The sequence below is a fragment of the Canis lupus genome, chromosome 20, assembly GCF_003254725.2.
Source record: "Canis lupus dingo isolate Sandy chromosome 20, ASM325472v2, whole genome shotgun sequence".
Classification (NCBI taxonomy): domain Eukaryota; kingdom Metazoa; phylum Chordata; class Mammalia; order Carnivora; family Canidae; genus Canis; species Canis lupus.
The window spans coordinates 3,197,644-3,221,818 of NC_064262.1; the positions used below are offsets into that span (position 1 = coordinate 3,197,644).

General features: G+C 49.5%; 1 protein-coding gene across 6 annotated transcripts in view; it reads left to right on the forward strand.

Annotated features, from left to right (window-relative positions):
* The window catches only part of RAB43 (RAB43, member RAS oncogene family), a 36,194-nt gene extending 23,471 nt beyond the window's left edge, over positions 1 to 12,723 (forward strand). For 4 of the 6 annotated variants that reach the window (XM_025448445.3, XM_025448459.3, XM_025448467.3 and 1 more), the window contains 2 exons: positions 5,643 to 5,826; positions 8,730 to 12,723. In XM_025448445.3, the coding sequence (XP_025304230.1) occupies positions 5,643 to 5,826; positions 8,730 to 8,980 (435 nt within the window). In that variant the 3' untranslated portion in view covers positions 8,981 to 12,723. Of the gene's footprint in view, positions 1 to 5,642; positions 5,827 to 8,729 lie in introns of those variants that run through there. The other 2 variants (XM_035702479.2, XM_049097648.1) reach the window with 2 other exon arrangements.
* The last annotated feature ends 11,452 nt before the right edge of the window (positions 12,724 to 24,175 follow it).

Below are 24,175 nucleotides of genomic sequence, written 5' to 3' on the forward strand. Positions count from 1 at the left end.
GACCTGAGCTGAAGTCAGACACTTAACCGACTAAGCCACCCAAGTGCCTCTCAGTTCTGTCTTCTTGAAGAAAACTGTCTCAGAGCTTTCTTGATTTCTATTTAAGTTTTTCTGTGGTTACAGAAATAATCTATAAGAATTCAATCTTTGGAAATTTATTGAGACTTATTTGAGGCCCAGAATATGAATGGTTTATCTTGGTGAATATTCTAGGTCCACTTGAAAAAAAAAAAAAGTGCTGTTCTGCAGTATTGGGTGTGATGGTCTAGAAATGTCAGTTTGATTGAGAATGTTTAGATATTCTTTATCCACACAGATTTTTTTTTTCTCTACTAACTCTATCAATTACTGAGAGGTGTTAAAATAAAATCTCCAACTACAATTGTGGATTTGTCTCTCCCTTTAGTTATGTCAGTTTCACTTCATGAAATTTAAAACTGTAATTATGTGGATACATATTTAGTATCATGTTTTTCTGATAATTGTCTCTCTTATCATTATGAAATGTCTCTTTATCTCTTGTAATTCTTTGTTTGGAAGCCTACTTTCATATTCCTATAACTGTTATTCTTATACTTTCTTATGCTTACATGTATTTTATATATTTCATTTTTTTATGGGCTATCTATTTGTGTCTTTATATTTAAGGTGCATCTCAGGTAGATAGCATATAGTCTTGCCTGTTTTCCAGTCTGAAAAGCTGTGGCTTTTAATTGGAATGTTTAGTATATATTAAAGATTGTATTTATTTATTCATGAGAGACACATAGAGAGAGAGGCAGAGACACAGGCAGAGGGAGAAGTAGGCTCCATGCAGGGAGCCTGATGCGGGACTTGATCCTGAGACCCTGGGATCACACCCTGGGCTGAAGGCAGACGTTCAACCGTTGAGCCATCCAGGAGTCCCAGTCCATTTATATTTAATGTGATTATAGACCTGGTTGAATTTAATCTTCCATTTGCTACTTGTTTTTGTTTTTTGTTTTTTGTTTTTGCCTCTTCTGTTTTTTATTCCTTTGTTCCTTTCCTACTTTCTTTTGGTTTAGTTGAAATTTTTTAAAAAAGAATACCATTTTAGAGGTACCTGGGTGGCTCAGTTGGTTAAGCATCTGACTTCAGCTCAGGTCATGATATCAGGGCCCTGGGTTCAGCCCCCTCATTGAGCTCCCTGCTCAGCGGGGAGTCTGCTTTTCCTTCTCCCTCTCAAATAAATAAATAAATAAAATCTTTAGAAAAAGGAATAGCATTTTGTCTCCTCTATTGACTTGCTATTTTTTTTACTAGTTAATATAGGGCTAACTATGCATCCTTATTAATTTACTAACACTCTTTAGAGTCAGTTTTGTGTCACTTCATATATTACAACTGACACTTAACACTTCTCATTTCTCTCTTCACGTCTGACACCTTACAAGTATATTTACCTCACAACAGTATAATTTCATTTAACTGCCCTCCTTTTTTTGTGTGCTATTATTGTTATACTTTTAATTTCAAATACATTATAAACCCCACTTTACAGTAATTATTTATAGTTTTCCAGCCAGTTGTCTTATATGGCAACTATAAGAAACAACAATAACATTTTTTAAAAAAATTTTATTTATTTACTTATGAGAGATACAGAGAGAGAGGCAGAGACACAGGCAGAGGGAAATGCAGGCTGTGGGACTCGACTCAGGAACCCTGGGATCATGACCTGAGCCAAAGGCAGACGTCCACTGAACCACTCAGGCATCCCTAAAATCTTTTTTTACCTTTGTTTTCATCAGTTGGCTATAATCCCTCATATTTTGTATTTCTTCTGAGTGGGTTTTCTGCGTTCTTTGGATCAAGGTGATATCTTCATTAAGTTTGGAATTTTTAGTCCTTATTCTCCCGCATTCTCACTATTTTCTCTCCCTGGGACTACAATTATGTGAATATGGAACTGTATTCCATTGTATCAACTGTATGATATTGTTGTCTAGGGGTGCACAGGGTGTCCTGTGCCTCTGTTGCTTTTTCTTCAATATTTTTTTCTTTGTTCTACTGATTTTTCTTCATGTTCGCTGATTCTTTTTGTATGTGTGTGCTGTCTCCATTTTGCTGTTCATATTGTAGAATGAATTTTCCGCTCATTGTACTTTTAAGCTCTAGAATTTTGACTTTTTTTGTATGCTTTAAAAAATAATTTCCATTTTTGTGCTGAAATTTCTTGTCTACTTATTGTCATCATATTTTCCTTTAATTCTCTGATCATATTTAAAATCACTGCTGTAATATTTTTACTTACTAAATCCGATATTTGGATCATTTTGGCATCATTTTCTATTTACTTTTTCCTTTGTGGGTCAAATTTTCTTAGGGTTGTTTTGTGGGGTTTTTTTTTGCATGTTTAGTGATTTTTTTTTTATTGTATACTGGCGATAGTGGTTGATGCCTTAGTGAGACTGTGGATTCTGTTATCTTGTTTTAAAGAGCATCATGTCCTGATAGTCAATTCAGTTTGCTGGCTGATCACCTTGAAGCTTGTTTTTATGTTCCGTTAGGGCAGGTAGGTGGAAGTCCAAGGATGTTTCTCTCATCACCTCTGACTTGACAGGGGTCAGCCTCCAAACCTGAGACTTGTGTTGGGCTTTGGTTTTAGGCTTTGTTAGGACAGATTTACTCATGGTCTACACTCATAGGTGGCATCTTTCTGGATTATTGTCTCATGCTGCTTGTTATTTACATCTTGAAAATGGCAGCCTCTCATATTTTTCTGTCTAATGACTGTTTATGGAGGGAGGGCTCATCTGCCAGTAAGCACCCTGCCAGAGATGGGAGCTGCCCTGGAGCCCTGTGGCCTGCTCCATATGGGTTGATGTCCAGGCTCGCTGCTCAGCTGTTGTCTTGGAATCTCTCTCTACCACTATCCTGAGGTACCCTTTGCCTTTTGAGCTGAAGTCTCTGTTTTCTGGATACCACATTTTCTTATTTTTGGTTGATTTCTTTAGGTAGAGGAACAGTCAGTAGCTTCCTGAGAAAGGGAAGATGAACTTTTTGAGTATCTGAAAATGTGTTTAATAAACCGTCACACTTGACTGATGGCTAATTGGGTAGAGAATTCTAGGTTGGAAATAATTTTCTATCATAATTTTAGGCATTCTTCATTGAATATCTAATGCTATGTGGATTTTGTGAAACTTTAACCTGAAAACCTCTCCCCCTCCCCCCCCCCCCCTTTCTGGAAGCTTTTAGGACCTTCTTTTCTTCCCCATTGTTGTGGAATTCCCATGTGGTGTATTTTGTGGAGGTCTGTTCTCCTCCATTGTGTGTGTGCTTAGTAGGCTTTTTCAACCCAGTGGGAGTTTTCTTGAAGTCTTTCTTTGATTTCCTCCTCTTGACTTCACTTTTCTTCTGAAATGTTTACTATCCAAGTATTGGACCTCCTCCAAGTATTGGCTCTACAATTTTTTTCCCCTCTCTATTCTATCTCTTTGTATTTCTTTATTTTGGAGAGATTTCTTCAACTTTATCTTCCAATGCTTAGGTTGCATTTTTCATTGATGTTATATTGTTAATTGTTAAAAACTTAAAAAAAATAATTTGAGGCACAGAGAGCGAGAACATGAGTGAGGGAGAGAGGAACAGAGGGAGAGGAAGAGCAAGAAACAGACTCCCCACTGAGCAAGGAGCCTAATGTGGGGTTTGATCTGGGATCATGCATGATCTACCTTTGGCTTCAAAGGTAGATGTTTAACCAACTGAACTACCCAGGTGCCCCAAAATCTCTCTCTCTCTTTTTAAAAGATTTTATTTTTAAGTAATCTCTATACCCAGGGTAGGACTTGAACCCACAACCTTGAGATCAAGAGTTACATGCGCATCCAACTGAGCCAACCAGACACCCCTCTGTTTTTCTTTGACTACTCCCTCAACGTTTTTTTTTTAAGATTTTATTTACGTATTTGAGACAGAGAGCATAAGCAGGGAGGAGGGTCAGAAAGAGAGGGAGAAGCAGATTCACCCTGAGCACGGAGCCTGATGTGAGGCTCAATCCCAGGACCCTGAGATCCTGACCTGAGCCGAAAGTGGATGCTTAACCAATTGAGCCTCCCAGGAGCCCCCTCCCCCTCACTTTTTTTTAAGAAATAGCATTCTATTATTGTTTTACAGATCTTTTCCTATGTCTGAAAATATTGATGTTTATTTTGGTAAACAAAAATTTGCCTCTGCATTGTTTTTCTTTCGTCTCAGTCACTTGCTTTCTGTGTTTGTTTGGCGTGTCTCGTGTGCTTTCCTGTGGGGTATGGAGAGGAGTTTCTTGGTCATCTGGTTTGTGTATTGCCAGAGTTCATGCCTTTTTCTTCACCCTCTGTGTGAACTAGAAGACCCCCAGCTTCCTTGGAGCCTTTTGTAGTTGGGGAGTAAACAGGAGGTCTCAAGACTAGAGGCTTCTGCTTGGCATGTTGTAGAAGAGGGGGTCACCTCCACAGCCCTGCCCTCAGGAACTGTCTAAGGCCTCTGGGGTTCTTCCCTGTGCCAGGCAGACTAGTGAACTAGATAGAGGCACCCAACGTGCTTGTGCCATTGAAGGAGGATGGATGGGCCTACAGCTTACTGGAGATCAGAGGCTTGTGTTCATCTTCAGGGAGCCCCAAGAACCTGTGATCTGTGGAGCAGAGAAGACAAACACTGAGCCCCCAAGAGCCCTGGCATCTGCCCACTCTGATGCCCTCCCATAGTCCATCTCTCCCCAGCCCAGAGCTGGTGATGTCCTGCCAGAGTGAGCAGCCTCCCAGCCTGGGTACAGTGAAAGTCCAGGTCTGCCCTGGCTGCAGCCTCCCGCCCTGTCTGGCATCTGTTATGCCAGACTGCTGCTTCTACAGAAACCAGGCAGGCTCCTGCTACACACAGGCACCTCTCCTCCATGGCCATTGCCCAGGAGGGCTTGGTAGTGGGCGCTGATGGGTGTTTGTTAAGTGAAGACATGGGCAAAGGAAGACCTCAAGTTCCTTGCATTTGGCCAGGCTGGGCCAGCTGGTGGTAAAGGCCTTACAGGAGGACCCTACACGTTGCCTCCCCCAGGACCTCACTACCATAGCCCAGGCCCCCTCACCACCAGGCTGTGAGCATGCTCCCACGCGTCACTGAGGTGGAAGCAGGGAATCTGAATGCTGGAGAAACCTTCCACACGGCTGGGGATAGTGGTGCAATTACAGGCCCAGAGAGGGGAAGGTATAGGACATGCACACACAGCCAGCTGTGAACCTGAAGCTGTGAGCTGCTAGAGCCCTTCTGGTTCATTGTTCCTATCAGTGAGCCTGCTGTGTAGGGGAGAGGGCATACAGAGGACTCTGGGCCAAATGGACCCCCTGCTGTGGTGCGGAATGTCCCCTTACCACCTTTTCCTGGGGATCTAGAGAGCAGAGGTGAGTGCTCCCCACCTTCCTTGGCATCCTCCCAGCCCCCTCAAAGTTGGGCCACTGAGTTGTTTGCTGCGGGCCTAGAAGTCCTCTCTCTACCTTCCAGCCTCTCTTGCATGATTCCTGCCAAAGTGTGAGCTGGTGGCCTGCCCAGTGGAACCAGCACTTTGGGGACGGGTCTTGGGATTACACGCCCTATCCCCTGCACATGGTCACACGGCCAGGTTCACAGGAGGCCCCCTATTTCTTTAGCTGCAGATCTGGGACACAGCTGGCCAGGAGCGATTCCGCACCATCACCCAGAGCTACTACCGCAGTGCCAACGGGGCCATCCTCGCTTACGACATCACCAAGAGGAGCTCCTTTCTGTCTGTGCCTCACTGGATTGAGGATGTGAGGAAGTACGCGGGCTCTAACATCGTGCAGCTGCTGATTGGTGAGCTGGGGGGAACGGGGCAGGTCTAGCAGTGTTCCTCAGGGCATGGATCTGCCTCTCTGTCTTAGTCTCTTCCTCCTTTTTATTTATTTTTTATTTTTTTAAGGTTTTATTTATTTATTTGAGAGACCAAGTGAGAGAGACCACGGGCAGGGTAAGAGGTAGAGGGAGAAACAGACCCCACGGAGCAGGGAGCCTGATGTGGACCTCTATCCTTGGACTCCAGGATCACGACCTGAGCTGAAGGCAGAGGCTTAATTGACAGAGCCACTCAGGCGCCCCTCTTTCTCCTTTTTAAACAAAGGGCAAGTGGAGTACAGAGAGAGGCTGAACTTGGCCAGGCAGGAATGAAACAAGAACTGGAACTGCGATCTTCCAAATTCTGATCCTGCCAATCACTTACACAGTTATATTCAAAACTGGAATTAGAGGGAGGAAGAAAGGGGTTACCATGTAACCCCACAGAGGGTAACACTGGTTAAACTTTCACTTGGGTCGTTGCATTTAGTTCCCATAACCTGGCCACTCACTCCTTGTTTGTAAGGGGTAGGAGCTGAGGCTCAGAAAAGTGAAGTCTTTTATCCCAGTCCACACAGCCTGTGAGCATATAAATACGAAACTTTGAGCTCTGCCAGTTGTCATTCAGTGACGTCCCCTCATACTACACTGCAGAGCAGGGTTGTCAACCATCTGTGTGCTTCCATGTCACTCTGAAGTTTGTGAAAACACAGATGCCAGGCACCACATCTGGATGGGGCCTGTGAATGTGCATTTCTCACAGGTTCCCAGGTGGTGCCGAGGACACCTGTTTGTGACCCAGGGACCCCACTTTGAGAACCACTGTTGCTCTTACCTGCTCTTTGCTTTTCCTCATAAATCAATTCCTCAGACCTGGGCTCAAGAAGCTTTGGACCATTTGTGTGGTCCTGAGATTCTTACTCCAACAGTCAGGCTGATTCTTTTTTTTCTTTTTTTTTTTTTTAAGATTTTATTTATTTATTCATGAGAGAGAGAGAGAGAGAGGAGAGGCAGAGACACAGGCGGAGGGAGAAGCAGGCTCCATACAGGGAGCCTGACGTGGGACTCAATCTCGGGTCTCCAGGATCACGCCCTTGGCCAAAGGCAGGCGCTTAACCGCTGAGCCACCCAGGGATCCCAGTCAGGCTGATTCTTTCAAGTTTCATATTTATATGCTCACAGGCTGTGTGGAGTGGGATATGCAAGCATTTGGCAGAGCTGGACTTCACAGGCAAGAGTGGAGACTTAAAAGAATTCTTCTAGAAATGGGGTCAAGGAGCCGTTGACCAGATTTTTTAGAACATAATGAAACCTCTGACGCCTTGTAGAAGCCAGAGATGTGCCCTCGGGTTGGCTGGTACGCTTTGCTCTGACAAGCCGAAAGCAAAATAATCGAAAACCACGATCTTAGAGCAAATAAGAGAATTCCAGAGGAAAGTAGGAGAGAATAAATAATAAGCCTAAAAAAAATTGTAGCGAAGGACAAAACTCACAATGCTAGGTTTCTTTCTTTTTTTTTTTTTTTTTTAAGGATTTTATTTATTTATTCATAGAGACACACACAGAGAGAGAGAGAGGCAGAGATACAGGCAGAGGGAGAAGCAGGCTCCACGCAGAGAGCCTGACGTGGGACTCGATCCTGGGTCTCCAGGATCACGCCCTGGGCTGCAGGCGGCACTAAACCCCTGCGCCACCGGGGCTGCCCAGCAATGCTAGGTTTCTTCCTTTTCCTTTTCCTTTTCCTTTTCCTTTTCCTTTTCCTTTTCCTTTTCCTTTTCCTTTTCTTTCCTTTTCCTTTTCCTTTTCCTTTTCCTTTCCTTTTTTCTTTCCTTCTTTTTTTTTTTTTTTTTTTTAAGATTTTATTTATTTATTCGTGAGAGACAGAGAGAGAGGCAGAGGGAGAAGCAGGCTCGATTCCTGGACCCCGGGATCATGACCTGAGCCGAAGGCAGCCAGGTGTCCCACAATGCTAGGTTTCTTTGTTAACACCGCCACATAGGGAGTGCCTGCCAAGTGCCAGTTGTGTTTTCAGGCTCGTTTTACCATTTGATTCCTCCTGGGCTGAGGTGGTAGCAGAGATGAGGAAACTGAGATTCAAGGATGCTGTGTGACCCACTTATCTGTGGGTCACACAGCAAGTGAAAGGGAGCCGAAGTTTCTCACAGCTCTGAAGTACTGTGTTCTTTAACCAAACTTTAGGGCTCCTGCTTGTCAGGAAGAGGCAATAAAATACTCGAGCCTCTGGCAAAAGTAAAAGAAAAAAAAATGAACAAGGGACTTCAAATGTTAGAAATAAGAGCTTTAACATTAAAAAGTCGGGATCCCTGGGTGGCGCAGTGGTTTAGCGCCTGCCTTTGGCCCAGGGCGCGATCCTGGAGACCCGGGATCGAATCCCACGTCAGGCTCCCGGTGCATGGAGCCTGCTTCTCCCTCTGCCTGTGTCTCTGCCTCTCTCTCTCTCTCTCTGTGACTATCATAAATAAATAAAAATTAAAAAAAAATTAAAAAAAAAAAAAAAAACATTAAAAAGTCTTAGAAAAAAGAGGGGGAGGGACACATGGGTGGCCCAGTGGTTGAGCGTCTGTCTTCAGCTCAGGGCGTGATCCTGGGGTCCTGGGATCAAGTCTCACATCAGGCTCCCTGCATGGAGCCTGCTTCTCCCTCTACCTATGTCTCTGCCTCTCTCTGTGTCTCTCATGAATAAATAAATAAAATTTTTAAAAAAGAGAGAGAGAGATGACCAAGCAAAGTGGTATTGGTTGGCAGCTGGTAGGGCACGATGTTCGGCCTGGCATCTCTGGGTCTCTGGGTGCGGCCCACCCGGTGGGTCAGGGCCTGCTGGCACCCATGGGCCTCACCCCGCCGCACTGGGCCTTTCCCCACAGGGAACAAGTCGGACCTCGGCCAGCTCCGCGAGGTCCCGCTGGCCGAGGCGCAGAGCCTGGCAGAGCACTACGACATCCTGTGTGCCATTGAGACGTCGGCCAAGGACTCGAGCAACGTGGAGGAAGCCTTCGTGAGGGTGGCCACGGAGCTGGTTGTCAGACACGGTGGCCCGCTGCTCAGTGAGAAGGGCACTGACCACATCCAGCTGGACAGCAAGGACGTCGGGGAGAGCTGGGGCTGCGGCTGCTGACCGGGGTGCCGGGCAGGCAGGCAGGGGCCTCCCCACCTCCCCGCCCCCCGCCCCCCGCCCCCAGCCTGCCAGGCCCACCCCTCCAGGGCTGGCCCTCCATGGCGCCAGCGATTCTAGTGCAGCTGGTTAAAGTCCTGGAATTATTTATCCATTCCGTGGCCTGGGTACTTGATGGGAAAGCTACCCTCGAGGAAGGAAGAAGTGGGGTGCCTTCTGGGTATTGGGGGTGGGGCCCCTCCTGCCGGCCAGTGACGGTCCCCTCCGAGTTCTTCACAGTCCAGGACTGGCCCAGGCCCATGGGTATAGACCACGGTGGGAGAGGGCCAGGATGTGCCTCCCCTGCGGCATGTGTACTGATTCCGACCACTTCACACCTTGAGTCTTGCTGTAGCTGTGGCGGCAGCAGGTTGCTGCCTCCCAGGGATGTGGCTGGTGCCGGTTCTCCCGGGTCACTTGGGGCCTCTGGTCGGAGCCTCGGAGGGAGAGAGCGAGCGAGCAGCCCAACAGATTCAGTTCCTGAGCACAGCCCCAGGGAAGCCCTAACTCCTTCCCGGCGAGGAACCTTCTTCCTTTCTTCACTGCCAGCTCTAAGCTCGCAGATAGCTTGGGGCTTGGCTTGCTGCCTTAGCAAGCAAGACCTCTCAAGTTTTCTGGTTTTCCATGTAGCTTCTTGTTTTCATCGGCACAAGTATGGGGTCATGGCCCACTGACTGTCTGCTGGCCTGGGGCACAAAGTTTTGCCACTCAGGTTGCAAAACCAGCTGATTCTTCAGCACGGACTCTCAGAACTTGTAGGTTTGGGGGAATGAGATAGGAATGTGGACATTTAAGGGAAAAGTAAAAGCTTGTATCCCTGAGGCTCAGGTCTAAGAGGGAACCTCAGGGCACCTAGTCTGACCTGTGCAGAAGCCCTTCCTGCCACGTCCAGAGTGACAGCTCCCCCACTGCCTCCAGTCTAGCTTATAGTTTCCCAAGCCAAGAAGGCAAGGCCCTGGCAGTCCTGGGTCTGGCCACTTCATCCTTGCGGCCCCACCCACCCTTAACGGTTTCAACATGTGTTGGATGCTGAGGTTAGAAGGCAGATGAGGGCTGGCATCACTGGGGCTCTTGGAAGCACACTGTCCTCTGGGGGTAGCTCAGAGGATCCCAGGGATGGAGCAGGTGATTTTTCCATACTGCCCCAGCCCTCCGCGTGGGGTCCCAGGAAATACACTGCTGTCAGAGCCGTGGGCAACGTCACAGCATGGAGCTCGAGCCCCAGGCCCGGCCCCAACCCCAGAGGTGGGCCACGGGCCTCCAGCTGACTTCCCTGGCCTTCCACTCATGCCCTTTGTTCTGCGTCACTGCCTCTCCCAGGCAGGCCTGACCACAGAGCCAGCAGCCAGACCCACGGCAGTCTGGTGAAGCAGGGTCAGGCATGGAAGGCTTCCCTGGCCGGGACCCAGACAGGCAGGGCTGGTGACTCCCTTTCAGGCAGGGAGGCAGCCATGGGATGGCTGAGCCTGGTTCTGGAGAGGAAGGTTGTTGGCCTGGTTGGACCAGGAGCTACTGAGTGGGTGTCTTTGCTGAGGGGAACCAGTTCATTGGTGTCCGGGATGGGGTGGGAGCAGGGAATGAGAAGGCCGCTGGGCTTCCTCCCTCAATGGCCTTGCCAGTGGGGTAGGGTGAGCAGGGCCTGGGACCCAGCTGCTGGCAGGCCTCTCCCCTGCAGTTCCTGGGCTCTACCTTCAAAGTAGAAAGTTCCTGTGAAGGAGGCACATTCAGGCCAAAGGCAAAGGTCCTCCAGCCCCATGACCTCTGCCAGGGGACTGATGTTTGGGCAGAGCTGGGCATTCAAGCTGGGCCCAAGCTGGAAGAGAAACTTCGCAAAGCCTGACCTTGTAGAGACCTGCTGCTTTGGGGGTGGGTGGTGGTGGGGATGTAGAGAGTTTTAGAGCACAGGCCTGGGCCTACCCCTCCTCCCACCCCAAGATTGACCTGCCGCCTCAGTTGCCAGTGAGCACAGGTATGGACCCTCCCCGTTGTTCCCTGCTGTCCCCCTCTGCCTCCACCTGGGATAGCTTGGGGAAAGTGGGAGATCCTTGCGTTCCATCTCCTGCACAGGGATGCCCTGGGCTGCCATGAGGATCCAGGCACAGCAGCAGGTAGCTGGCTCATGATGGGGACTCTAGCCATCCCCCTCCTCCTCCAGACCCAGGGGTTAAAGGCCGGAAACCCTGCAGAGGCTTGGCTGAGAAAGGGGAAAGATCACTGGCCCAGCCAGGACCGGGAAGGTTTCCTCCCACCCGTGGCCTCACGGCTCACCCAGCAACCACGAAAACACTTCCCTTTCCTGCCTGTCATAGTCCCACAGTGTCCAAAACGCTGGGCCGTGTGGTCTCCTGCCACCCTAATCTCCAGGGAGTTAGCCTAGAAATCCAGGGGTTGTCTTAGGCTCCTCACTCTCTCTCTGCATCCTACCACAGCGCTGAGATCCCACCTCCACGCCGGTCCCCATGCCTCTGCTCTGGACAGGCCCCAGCCTCCCCTGGACACCTTGTGGACCTCCTTGGCCCCTGGGCTTCTAGCCTGCGCAGCACAAACCACCCTCCTGCTGCAGTCAGAGTGGCACTTGTAAAAGGTCACTGCTGATGCTGTCCCCTCCCCTTCCAGCGTGCCTGGGGCCCTTGGGATACAGGCCATGCTCCACCCAGATGCCCAAGGCCTCCACAGCTCTGCCTTGGCCTCCCTTAGGACCACCCTCTGCCCAGGCCACTCCCTCCCCCTGCCCAGCCTCTCTTCATGTCGTTTAGGATCCCACAGATGACCCACCTAGACACCTCTGAGAATTGGCCCCACCCCAAGCTAGTCCCTTGGTCATAGAACCTTCTGGCATGAATGAGTTCTTTATCTCCTTCTTCCTGAGCAGGAGCCATTTCCCACAGGCTCAGACAGAGACCATTTCCCCACACAAATGCTGGTGCTTAGGGCCCGATGCTGGTGTGCTGACCGTGTGCCGGCTGGACTGCCTGTGGGGGGCCCGTCCCAGTCTCCTGGGCCTCGGTGTTCTGTCACTTGGGTAAGAGAAAACGGGGAAGTGTTGAGACAACATGATCCACCTCTGTTTCCTTCTGCTGCAGCCCAGGGCTTCTGGGGCCAGAGAGCTTAATCTCTTCCTCTGTTTATAAATTGCCCAAAAGCAGGAACAGGTGGGGTCCAGAGCCAGGGTGTGGGAGAGGAGGCAGGGGACAGAGGGCCAGGAAGTGTCCTGGCAGCCACCAGGCCCCAAGGAGAGTACCGTCTGAGGCCTGGGTGGGGCCCCTGTGACGTGGGCTGCAGAAAAGGAGGCTGGTGTTTTATACTTCGGAGGAGGAATGGGGCAGGCAAGGGATGCGGGTCGGGATTCCCAAGCCAGAGAGGTGGGTCCCTGTCCTCCGGAAGAGGCTGCAAGGACATCAGGCCCCAGCAGGCATGGAGCTGGAGGGAGCTCCTAATTCATATTGAATTCGATTACTCTTTCCCAGGAGGGCTGCGGGGTGGGGCCTCCGGCCCTGTGCGCCCTGCCAGCCCTGACTGTTGGGCTGTGGGGAAGGCCTCAGCGAGCCCAGTGATGCCGTTTGCATTTGGGGATTTTTCACATTATCTATTTATGATACCGAAATCTTTATAGCAAATCTATTTTTTAAAACATGGAAAAGTTGCCTTTATGGAAACAGAGCCAGAGTGTACACATTCCTAAACCATTAAACTGATTTCTGCAAAGAGCCAATGGTGCCCAAGACTGGTTCTCTCACCTTTGAACCCAGAGCCAGCCCAGGTGGCCACATCTCCACAGATGCTTCCACCTGCCCAGCTGGCTTCCCCAACTAGTCTCCAGGCCTGGAGTGGGTGGGGGGGTCTATGCACTGCCCACCACCCTTCTTAAGACATCTCTGCCCCAGACCAATGTGGAATCCTTCTACAGAGAAGCAGTCAGTGCCTAATGAGCAGGAAGGAGCTTGGGTTTGGTCCTCACAGTCAGGGATATCTGTGTGACCTTGGGCAAGTTACTGCACTTCTCTGGGCCTCTCGGGTTCCTTCAGTTGGGTTTGCAAGTTTGGGGGGCAGATTGAGGAGCATGGTTCAGTGCAGCAGGCCTGCTACCTCTCACACATCTACAACCCCGTGAGAAGGTGTTACTATTCCTGTTCTTTACAGATGAGCCAGCAGGCTCAGGGTTTGGGGGTTCCTTGCCCAAATTAGAGGTTTTATTCCAAGTCAGGAGATCCCCATGAAAGCCAGGCTGGTCTTGCGCACTGCTGTATTCCAAGGGCAAAGAATGGTTTCAGGCATGTAGTAGGTGCTCAAAGAATTGCCAACCGCCTAATTGGGACCCCTGGCACCACGACAGCCGTGAATCCATAGCCCACCCATATAATCTGTGGTCTGTTACTAGTGCTTCTCAGAAAGGGGCCGTGTTGACATGGAGCCAGATGAGAATTGCATAGTATGGCTGCACACCGTGGCCAGGTCGGACTGTGCTTGGTCGGCCACGCCCTGCTCTGAGACCAACTGACATCAGGGAGGTCAGACCAGCCTCCGTTCAAATCCCAGGTCGGCTGTGACTGGTTGTGTGACCTTGGGCAAGTCATTTTCCCACCCAGCCTCGGTGTCCTCAGATGGGGGACCCTGATTCCTGTCCTGCCTGCAGCCCGGCAAGCATCCTAAGATCCCAGCTGGGAGGGCTTTGTAAACAGGGGCTCCTGTTTCTGGCTCTGTCCAGAGGTCAGAAGCCTGGTAATTCCACTGAGTGAGTGATGAAGGCCGGGAGCCTGGACATCCCAGAGGGGCCATGCTCCAGGCACTTCCAATCGCCTTTTCCAGGGAGAAGAAATGCCTGTGGTTTGAATCTCCTGCTGTCCTAGAATACAGGGCAGCCCCCAGCCTGCATGTGCCCCTTGGGAGACAAAGCCCTAACCCGGAGGTCCGAGCTGGGCCACCACATGCCCTCCCCCCGGAGGCTGTGAGGAGGGCCCTGCCCTCTCTCACCTCTGTCCACGCCAGGGAACTGCCAGACCCCGGGACAAGGCCCTGGGCTTATTTAAAGCACGGAAACTGAGGCCAGGGGCTCTAAGAGCTGAGCCTGGCCCTGCCCCTCCTGTGGGGGCATCCAAAGCTCCAAGCCCGACTCCCCTACTCCCCGCACACTTTCCCCCAGGGGCTCAGCTGAGGAGGGATGTCACCAGCCCTTCCTTCAGGGAAGCCGGGATGCACGGTGCCCCCACCCCAGTCCCATCTCCTCCTCAGCCCAGGCACCCTTCCCTCACAGCTGCCCCCCACCCCAGCAGCCTCTGCCCGGCCTGCTCCCACCTCCTGCCTCCACGCCCAGCTCCACACACCTTCCTCGAGCAGGTCACCCCCTGGCCTGGACCTGCAGGCCCCTGCTGCCCGCAGACTCCCCTCAGGGCCCGTCAGGGCCGTTCACAGCCGGCCACACTCTGCCCTGACACTCGCCAACCCCAGCCCACAGGGCTCTGCCCTTTCCTGGCCCCGCTGCTCCCGATGGGCTGACCCCCAGACCCACCTGAATTGCCCACCTTGCTGCGGCTGCCCCCAGCAGGGCCTTCTGCGTACCAACAGTCCCAGCTGGGGCCCTGGGCCCAGAGGACAACCACCTGCCCCTGACACCGACTCCCAGGCACCCCCAGGAGCCCTCTAGGATGGGGGCCCTGCCCCCAGAGCCTGCCGTCGGGTCCCCCGTGGGAAAGACAAGATTCGCTCCGATGGCGGGCTGGCTCCCACTGCTGCTTCCTGGGCATCTGCGCCGTGCTCACCCCGGGCCACCTCGTGCTCTCCCCGGGCCACCTCGGGGGCTGTAGCAAGGCCAGCTCTGCCCGCCCACCTTGGCTGTGAGATGGAGGGAGCTGGGACGGGTCTCCCCCCTCCCACGCCGGGGCTGTGTGCTTTGGGCCTCTGTCCCCACCTTGCATCCTGGGGCTGCCAGCACCTGCCTGCGGAACACGCTACAGACGTGGAGGTTCCCAGTTAGAGCTACTCACTCATCAGCACAGCGTCACTTACCTATGAGGGAGCTGGAGGGTCCGAGTGTAGGGCTGAGGGGACAGCAGGAGGCATGGAGCTGACAAAGGAGGCCGGGAGAGAGGGTGCTCAGGCCGGTGAGTGGGGCCAGGATGCCTGCCCTCTGCTCAGGGGGCAGTCCAGGGAGAGCAGGTGGCGGCATCCAGGAGCTGCTGGAAATGTAGGATCCCAGCGCCCACCCCAGAGCTCCTGATTCAGAATCTGGATTGTTGTAAGGTCCCCAGAGGATTTGTGAGCCTGCTGCCGTTTGAAGAACGCTGGTGCCCCACAGCCTGCCCACCCCACCCAGGTGATCCCTGGGCAGGACTTTATGGCTCGAAAATGTTTAGGTTCTTCCAAAAAAAAAAAAAAGGAGGCCTGCAGGTTCTTGCCCATTTACCCCTGAAAGGTGTTTTCCATCCTCCGCCGAGGCACTGACTTGTTATGTGGACGTGAAGGGCAGAGGGCTGGTGGCTGGCTCCTTGGCAGGGTCACCTGGGATCACCCGGGCCACCCCAACACCCGACATTCTTCCATCAGACTCCAACCCCATCTGGCAACATTTGAGCTTGTGTCTGACAGAGGTTCTTGACCTTTTTTGGATCTCTGACCGCCATAAGCTGTAGACCCTTTAGTCAGGAAAGATCTATATTCACATCCACACCCAAATGTGGCGCGTTGTTGGGGGTGAGTAGACAGTTAGGTGAAGGTTGCCCACTTCCCATGTCTGGAATCTTCAAACTTCTATGGAAATGCTGTTTACAGCTCTTGAGATGGTAGAGTCTGAAACATATAGTTTTCTGTGTGAATTCACGAGAGTGAATGGCCCAGATGCCCATCCAGTGAACAGCAGAGGTTAGTTTTGAGCCCTGGATGTCGGGCTCCAGGGTTGTGCCTCAATCCTCTGAAATCCTGGGAGGGACCCTTGGATTTCGTGGGGTGGGACTGTGGCTGCACTAGACAGCCCAAACTCAGGTTTACATTCAACAAAAGGGACCCGATTCTAAGTGGACATTCCTGAAAATAACAAACTTTATGGCGATCTATCTCAAGGAACGAATCTTAAAAACAATAAAACCTCTATGCACAGGAATATTCATGGCAGCCTTATTTCTGTACAAGGGGAAACCAGGAGGCAGCCATCCCTTGCTGCAGAGTAGTTTAGACTGTGTGTCTGAGCACTGGAGGTGTAGGACTATCTCTCAGTGAAGGGCTGGGGAACGTGGGTCTTCCTTCCGCCCTCCTACACTTTCTGGTCTTCTATGGTCAACATCTACTACATTTGTCATAGAAAGACACAGTATGCTCCAGAAGGGTCATGAAAGCAATGTAACATTCAAAAATATGACGCTGCATTCATTGAAGGATTCAGAATACCCAAGTAAAGAAGTGTTACGATCGACGTAAATAATAAGGCGAAATAATAACACGAAAATGTTAACAGTGATTGTGTTAAAATGGAGCTATAGAGAACTTCCTATTTCTTTTCTCTCTTTTACAAATCTTTGAAAATGGAACTATGCTGCTTTTTGATATATATAATATATAGCATATTTTATATATAGCCTATTGAAATATATTACATAAGAGTGTGTAACTATGGATTTCTGTCTCAGCTGTAGACATGCACATGTACATATAGATACACGCTCATGTGGGAAATAAGTAATAAATCTGATAAAGAGTTTTTGGAAACTAGTTTTTATCACTCATAACCTTGCTCAATAGTTTCAGGGAGAATTTTGGCATAGTGAATTGATAATCAGTCAGGGATTTTCTTACTCATTTGGTGGAGGCTTTTTTGTTGTTTTTTTTTACTTAAAAATCACATATTTGATACATGATTTTTGCTTTAATTCTGAGAATTTCCAACTGCCTACAAAGGCAGAGAGTGCAACCAGGCCCTGTGTACCCACTGCACAGCTTCAACAACCCTTATCATCTTCCCACACTGGCTGCATCTATTCACCCCCTCCTCCTTTTCAGCTGGAGAATTTTAATGCAAATCACAGACAAGAGGAGGCATTTCACCCAAATTGGTCACTATGAATCTAAAAGCGAACAAGCAAGTGGAACCATAACAAAAGTAAGCCCCACCTAACAAAAGTAATCATAATTCCTCGAAGTCATCCTAGATCTAGTCTTTATTCAAATTCACCAATTGCCCCCTCCAAAAGTCTTTTAATTTTGTTTTTGGTTGTTGTTGATGGTTATCAGATTTGGGTGTGTATCTCTTTTTAAGTCTCTTTTAATCTAGAATATTATTCCCTTCTTTTATTTTTTTTCTTGCCACTTACTTGATTAAATGGGGTCATTTGCCTATAGCGTTCCCTCTCGAATTTTGGGTTTGGCTGATTACACCCCTATGGTGTTCTTTAGCATGTTTTTCTCTCCCCCATACTTCCTGGAAACTGGTGGTTTGATTGAACTCTTGGCAAGAATAGGGGTGGTGCAATTTGTACCTTTTGCTCATGCCAGGAAGCACATAATGGCAGGATGTCCCACTTTTAATGCTGAGGATTGACCAAGGGGCTCAAGTGGTGCTCACCTCAGGCCTTCTTGTAAGGTTCTTCATCAGCCTTTCACCTAATGCTTTTACCATCTGTTAACCATCACTGCCTGAATTGGCTGGGGGTCACAAAAATGGAGCCATCTAACTCCTTCTGCTCAACCTTCACATTAAAATTATCCCTGTATACACTAGCTGGAATTATTTGAGCTGACAAAAATATAATGGCTTGAATGAATTAAAACATATCAAATATGTGTGTGTGTGCTTCTATGAAGGAACATATTCAGTGGGTTAATCCATTGAAGCCATCAGTCTTTTTTTTTTTTTTTTTAATTTTATAGAGGAGTACAAATAGGGGGGTCAGCAGAGGGAGAGGGAGAGGTAGGCTTCTTGCTGAGCAGGGAGCCCGACGTGGGGCTCCATCCCAGGACCCTGAGATCACGACCTGAGCTAAAGGCAGATGCTCAACTGACTGAGCCACCAGGAGATCCTGCCATCATTCTTTTTAATGCTCAAATTATTCTATCTTTGGACAGTGAGACTCCTTTCCAGCAGGCTCCTGAGTTCTCTGCCATGACCCACTGGTCTTGAGTGTTTCTTTGCTTTCTGGCATATAGTGTGCATTTTCTGCCCCAGACCTAGAGTCATTCATTACTCCAAGGAGCCACTGGGTGTTTTGCTGTTTCTAAAACAAGTTTTTAAGTATCCTCTTGTTCTTTGTTTGGCGTTCCTTTTTCCTGTTGTTTGTTTTGAACATGCTGGGGCTTTTCTCAGCCTGGTCATCTCTGACTCTGCCCCTGTATTGAAAGCTTCTGGGGAGACTGCCTGGATGTGTGGGTCCTGTGATGGGTTGGCTTCTCCCTATGGGGTGATCAGGGCCACACTGGCCTTTCCACTAGAGAGGGGTCCTCAAATGTCTGGGCCTGGAGGTCTTTTCTCCCAGGTTTTTCTACTTTTGCAGTAAAGATCTTCTGTCTCCTGTCTCCTCCCACCCAGGGTGGGTGGTGATAGCAGAACCTCACTGCCCTGCTTGCTGTCACTGCCCTGCTTGCTGTCCCAGGCCTGAAGTCTCTCTTTGCAGTGTCTCTGAAAGTGGATCTCCTCTCTCCTGCAGCGCTCGGGCAAAATGGAGATCATCTAAAGGTGGAAGTTGGGCAGGGTGCCTGTGGGTTCTGATTTTCAGCCAGGGCTTGATTCCCAGCCCCTAGCCTCTCCCATGATCTGATCTGATTTTATTAAAACCCGAGCAACCTAGAAATGAAAGCAAATTCCTATTTGCATGTTCATGTTTTAAAAAAGAAAGTGGTTGGTGCTACGAATTTGTCTTACTTTTTAATATCCTGTTTTTCTACAACATCATTTAATATAAGGATAAATTCTATTTTAAAGGTTCTGTGTATTTTTCTAGATGTGAGCTATTTAAATTGCTTTTTTGTACCAAAGCTTGTAAACTAGGTATAAGAGGAATATTTTTAGGATCTATATGATTACTTCAATATGCACTTGCTGCTTTAAAGAGTATTGTGTCATCAGTGTTGTTGGGCTCATTTGTGCAATTGTTATGTTTGAATTTTATTATTTTAAATGAAAATCATGTAAAGTGTTATCATCTTGCAGACTTTAAAAAAATTCTTTTGTTTCATTTCTGAATAAAAGTCATATCACAGTTGCAAAAAGGAAGCGTGGAGCCTCCTGGGGGTTCTGTGGGGTGAAGGAGCTACCCCTCCTTGGGCTTCCTCTTCCTCTGGGTAGGTGCTTCTCTTACCTGACCAGGCAGCTGGCTCCTCTGCCCACTATCCATCTTACAGAAGCTTGTGCGCATCACTTTCTGACTGTTGTCTCCCCCATTAACCTGGTCCTTACGGATTTATGCCTTTTTTACAATCATCCAGTAATTTTGGTGGGACTTGGGGCAAGGAGAGGAGACCGTCCCACGTGGTCAGTATGCTCAGTGTAAGCAGAGTCTGGGAAGGTTCTGTACGCTTCACCAACATCTCTCCAAGCTGCTGTTCTGACTTTATCTGGCTTTCTGCTTAAATCTCTCATGAGGATTGATAAGGAGGTCCAGATGATGCCAGTGTCATCTCTTATTTGTTGAATCCTCTAGCAACGATTTTGATTGGGATGAAATTGAATTTATAGAATAATCTGAGAGGACTGAACCTTGCTGTTCATGAATAGGTACCTCTTTCCATTACTCAGACCTTCTGTCTTCAGTGACACTTTCTCGTGCTTGTTTTTTTCAACTGAATTTTAATACCCCACTTACAGTCTAGATCAGTGTTTCAAAAATGGGCTTTTAAAAAGTCTTGAAGCTCATTAATAGCCTACAAAGGCAGAGATGGAAAAAGAGGGAAGGTGGCAGGTTAGGTTCCTGTCCCACCAGATCGAGCCACTTCTTTTTATTTTATTTTTTAAAGATTTTATTTATTTATTCATAAGAGACACACACACACACACACACAGAGAGAGAGAGAGAGAGAGAGAGAGAGGCAGAGTGATACAGGCTCCACACAGGGAGCCCAGTGTGGGACTTGATCCCGGGACTCTAGGATCACGCCTTGAGCTGGAAGGCAGATGCTTAACCTCTGAGCCATCCAGGCATCCCAAGCCACTTCATTTTATATACCAGTAGTGTCTAGGGATTCATTGGAGAAAAGGTCTTACCACTAAAAAGATTTGAAAGCCATCACTCTAGACTTTTTAAAAAATTGTGATAAAACACACCTAACATAAAATTTACCATCTTAAGCATTTTTAAATGTACAGTTCAGTAGTGTTAAGTATGTTCACGTGGTTGTGCAACTATCACCACCATCCACCTCCAGAACTTATTCATCTTAGTTCTTGCAAACCTAAAACTCTATACTTGTCAAACAAGTCCCCATTCCCCACCCCACCCCCCGAGTCTCCACTCAAGGGTTTTTGATTTTTTAAAAGATTTATTTATTTGAGAGAGAGAGAGAAAAATAGAGAGAGAGCACAGGCAAGAGTGGGAGGGGCAGAAGGAGAGGGAGAGAGAATCTCAATCAAGCTCCGCACTGAGCATGGAACCCTACACGGGGCTGGATCTCATGACCCTGAGATCACAACCTGAGCTGAAACCAAGAGACCAATGCTTAAGCAACTGTACCACCCAGGCACCCCACCATTCTAGACTTTTTAAAGGCAAAATGAATGGGTGTCTTCAGTTACAGAATAAAATTACTCACGTTCGTTGAAAGATAGTACAAAATATACTTACTTAAAAAACTCTATAAGGTAATTCATACTTTCTGGACTCAAAGTAAGGACTAGTTCAGGTTGAGATTCAGGTGCATGCAGTTCTTTTAGAATTGAAAGCATCAAGTGCATGTACTCATACTTTTGCTTTTACTCATAGGTCTGTCCCCCCAAGGCATTTGATAAAGAATCCAGGAGGTTGGCTTAACCTCGGAGTCTTACTTGTCTTTTCATGATGTCTTTGTAAACCTCACATTTGTTTTCTACTTAGTAGGGATACACAGACCTAAAAGAAAGGAATAGGATTTTATCTACGTTCCTGTAATAGTCTGAACAAAAACAGGATCACTGGGGCTGTCAGGGGCTCCATCTGGTTCCTTCTCTGTTGTTGCCCTGACAACTCTGAAGTATTTTAATTTTTTAAATTAAGAAAGTATACAGTTTAGCTTCCCTCTCTGGATTTCACCCACTTTATTAGAGATCTATTTCAAAAAACAAAACTTTCCCAAGATTTTGAGACATTTCACAAAGCCTGAATAAGTCATCATTGCTTATTAAATGAAGGATTTAATATGAGGATTCCAGCCCCAAAGCTGTTTAGAAAGCTGACAATCAGAGGCCGGGGCTGTCGAGTCAGGTGCTGTTGCTCGAAGATTCCCCAGGCCACCGATTCACTGCTCCCCTGCTGGGGCAGAGCTGGGCAAGGACAAGTCTTCCACCTTCTGCTCTCTGCCATGTCAGTCACGCACAGAGGACGGGCTCAGGAGGTGGGGGTTCGCTTTCAAGAGATGGCATGCATTCTTGGCTTGACAGGAACTGGCTCTCATCTGGTGTGACGCGTCATCCCCAGGGGCTAGTGAGGGTGAGGGTCCTGGCTGGGAGACCGTGTGCACACATGCACTCATAGGAGTTGTGGGTGGGTAAGCGTGCATGCAACACCACATGAGACAGAACTTGTGTTAGTGGCTCAGGGCCAAGACCCAGCGTGTGCCCCCCGAGAGGGCCACCCTTTAACAAATTCCCTCTCTGCGGCGTGTCCGCCTTCTGATCAAGTGCCATTAGCTTCACATAGTCCTGTGGGCCCAACGCGGCCAGATGCCACCTGCCGCTGAGCCGGGCACACGGGAAGATCAGGGTTCCAGGCCTGCCTTGCGGTTAGGGCGGCGGGCTCCTGGGTGCAGGCGGTGATTGCTTGGGAAGCCTCCCTCCCACCATTCCCAGGCCTGGCCGCCAGCATCCGCACTTGCCTCTTCCCTCCCTCTGCTCACCTGCTGGCCAGAGCAGCGCAGAGGCCCCGCAGAGGCCCTGAGAGGGAGCCTGGAGCCAGCCAGAGGCCTCCTGCTGGGCAGCCATGGGCCCTTCGCCCAGGGGCAGCGGCCTGCAGGACAGGGCTTGTCACCGCAGCTGCTAAAGTCACCTCAGCAAATTCTCCAAGTGCTTTTAAAATGCTTTTTAAAATGCTTTAAAAAAAAAAAAAGTGCTTTTAAAGTGATTTTAAAAATGCCCATGAAGGAGCACCTGGGTGGCTCAGGGTTGAGGATTGGCCTTCCGCTAGGGGTGTGATTCCAGGGGCCTGGGATCGAGTCCCATATCGGGCTCCCTGCAGGGAGCCTGCTTCTCCCTCTGCCTGTGCTCTGCCTCTCTCTGTCTCTTATGAATAAATAAATAAAATGTTTTTAAAAAATGCTCATGAAGGAAGTGGTCGTGAGGATGATGCCGTGGTGACTGGGATAGATTGATGGCAATGACAGATGATGGCACTTTGCTTATAATAGGGCTCAGGCCCATGGCTGTTTGGTGCTAGTGGTGACAGGGGTGGTAGGGGGCTGGTGAGGGGGGCAGTGTCGCCTCCCGGGGCTGACATCTGTGGCTGTGGTGGAGAGGATGAGTGGCGGTGAGTGTGAAGCCGGTGAGCAGGCCCATGTGGGCACCAATGGTGGAGGTGCTGGGGGTGGTGTTAATAGCCATTATGGGTTGTGGGGACCTAAGGTCCTGCAGGGGACAGTGGTGGCCAGTGGGGGATGGTCAGTCGTGGTGGTGGGATCTGCGGTTGCTGCTTTGGTGGCTGTGGAGCCGGTGGGGACTCTGCACATGGCTCTCCGGTGGCCACCTGGCTGGCCCGGGACAAAGACCATGGGGACAAAGGAGGTGGCAAATTAAGTTTCCCAGTACACCTGGTTCCCTGGGGATTCTCGCGCGAATCTGCCATCCACCTTGGGAGATCCCTGCTTGGCCACTGGCAGTCCCTCGGGGGCATCATCCTCTGCATTGGCGATGCTGAGCTGCTCAGCCTCCCGGCAGGTTCTCATGCAACTAGCTGCTCGGCCAGCAGAATCAAGGCTAATGGTCGCTTTTGTGCCAGACCTGTGGCTGCATGTGTTGGCCTCCAGAAGGAGCAGGAACAGAATTCAGGAGCACCCCACATGGAGACTGGAGGGCTGAAGGCCCTCAGTTTCAGGAAGCTTCCAAGAGGACACTTTTCAGGTGTGAAAGGGACCTGTTTAGGATCATGCCTATGAAGTGACTGTCAGGGGTCCTGGGCCGGTGTCCTCCATCACATGTGGGGGAGTAGTGCCTTCCTCACAGGGTACAGAAGAAGGACCCCCGGCAGGTGCTTCCTGCAGGGCCGCACACGTACTAAGTGGCCCGTGAGGAGACGCCAGCTTTTCCTGTTCTCCTGAGGCAGCCCTGTTCAGCTGATCTGACTGCAGAAATCACAGACTCAGCCTGTGCAGTCTATCCAGCCACTTACTATGTTTTGTCTGTGCTGTTGATATATACGTAACATTTTTTGGATTTAATTATCAGCACTTAAGGCAGAGGTTTCACACAAAAATGTAGATTTCCAACCCCTCTGGAAGAATGGGAAGACTTGGTGCCTGGGTCAGCACCTCCACAGGGCAGCGTTAGGTGGGACATGGGCTCTCTGGTTTGTCACAGGCTCCACCTCTCCCTACAGCCCACCCTCTCCCCTGAGTTTGGGCCTCCTGCTCCAGCCTCACCTCTGTGGCTCACTGTCCTCCAGTGGTGCTCTGTGCCCACCTGGCCTTCCTGTGGCACCCTCTGAGCCACAGGCCCACCACATGACCTCCTTTGAGGGAGGGGTCTTGGTGTCATTATATCTGGATTTGGGTTGGCCAGTATCAGACCTGGAAATAGTCTCTCACGTGATGGAGAAAAGTTTATTAGTTTAATTGCTGGTACCAGAAATTCCCCAAGGGAGAGAAGTGTCTTGTTTGAAGAATTTTGATGATCATTGCTGGGGGTAGAAGTGGGATTCCAGGACACCTGGGTGGCTCAGCGGTTTAGCGTCTGCTTTCAGCTCACGGTGTGATCCTAGGGTCCTGGGAACGAATCTCACATCGGGCTCCCTACAGGGAGCCTCTCATGAATAAATAAGCAAAATCTTAAAAAAGAAAAAAAAA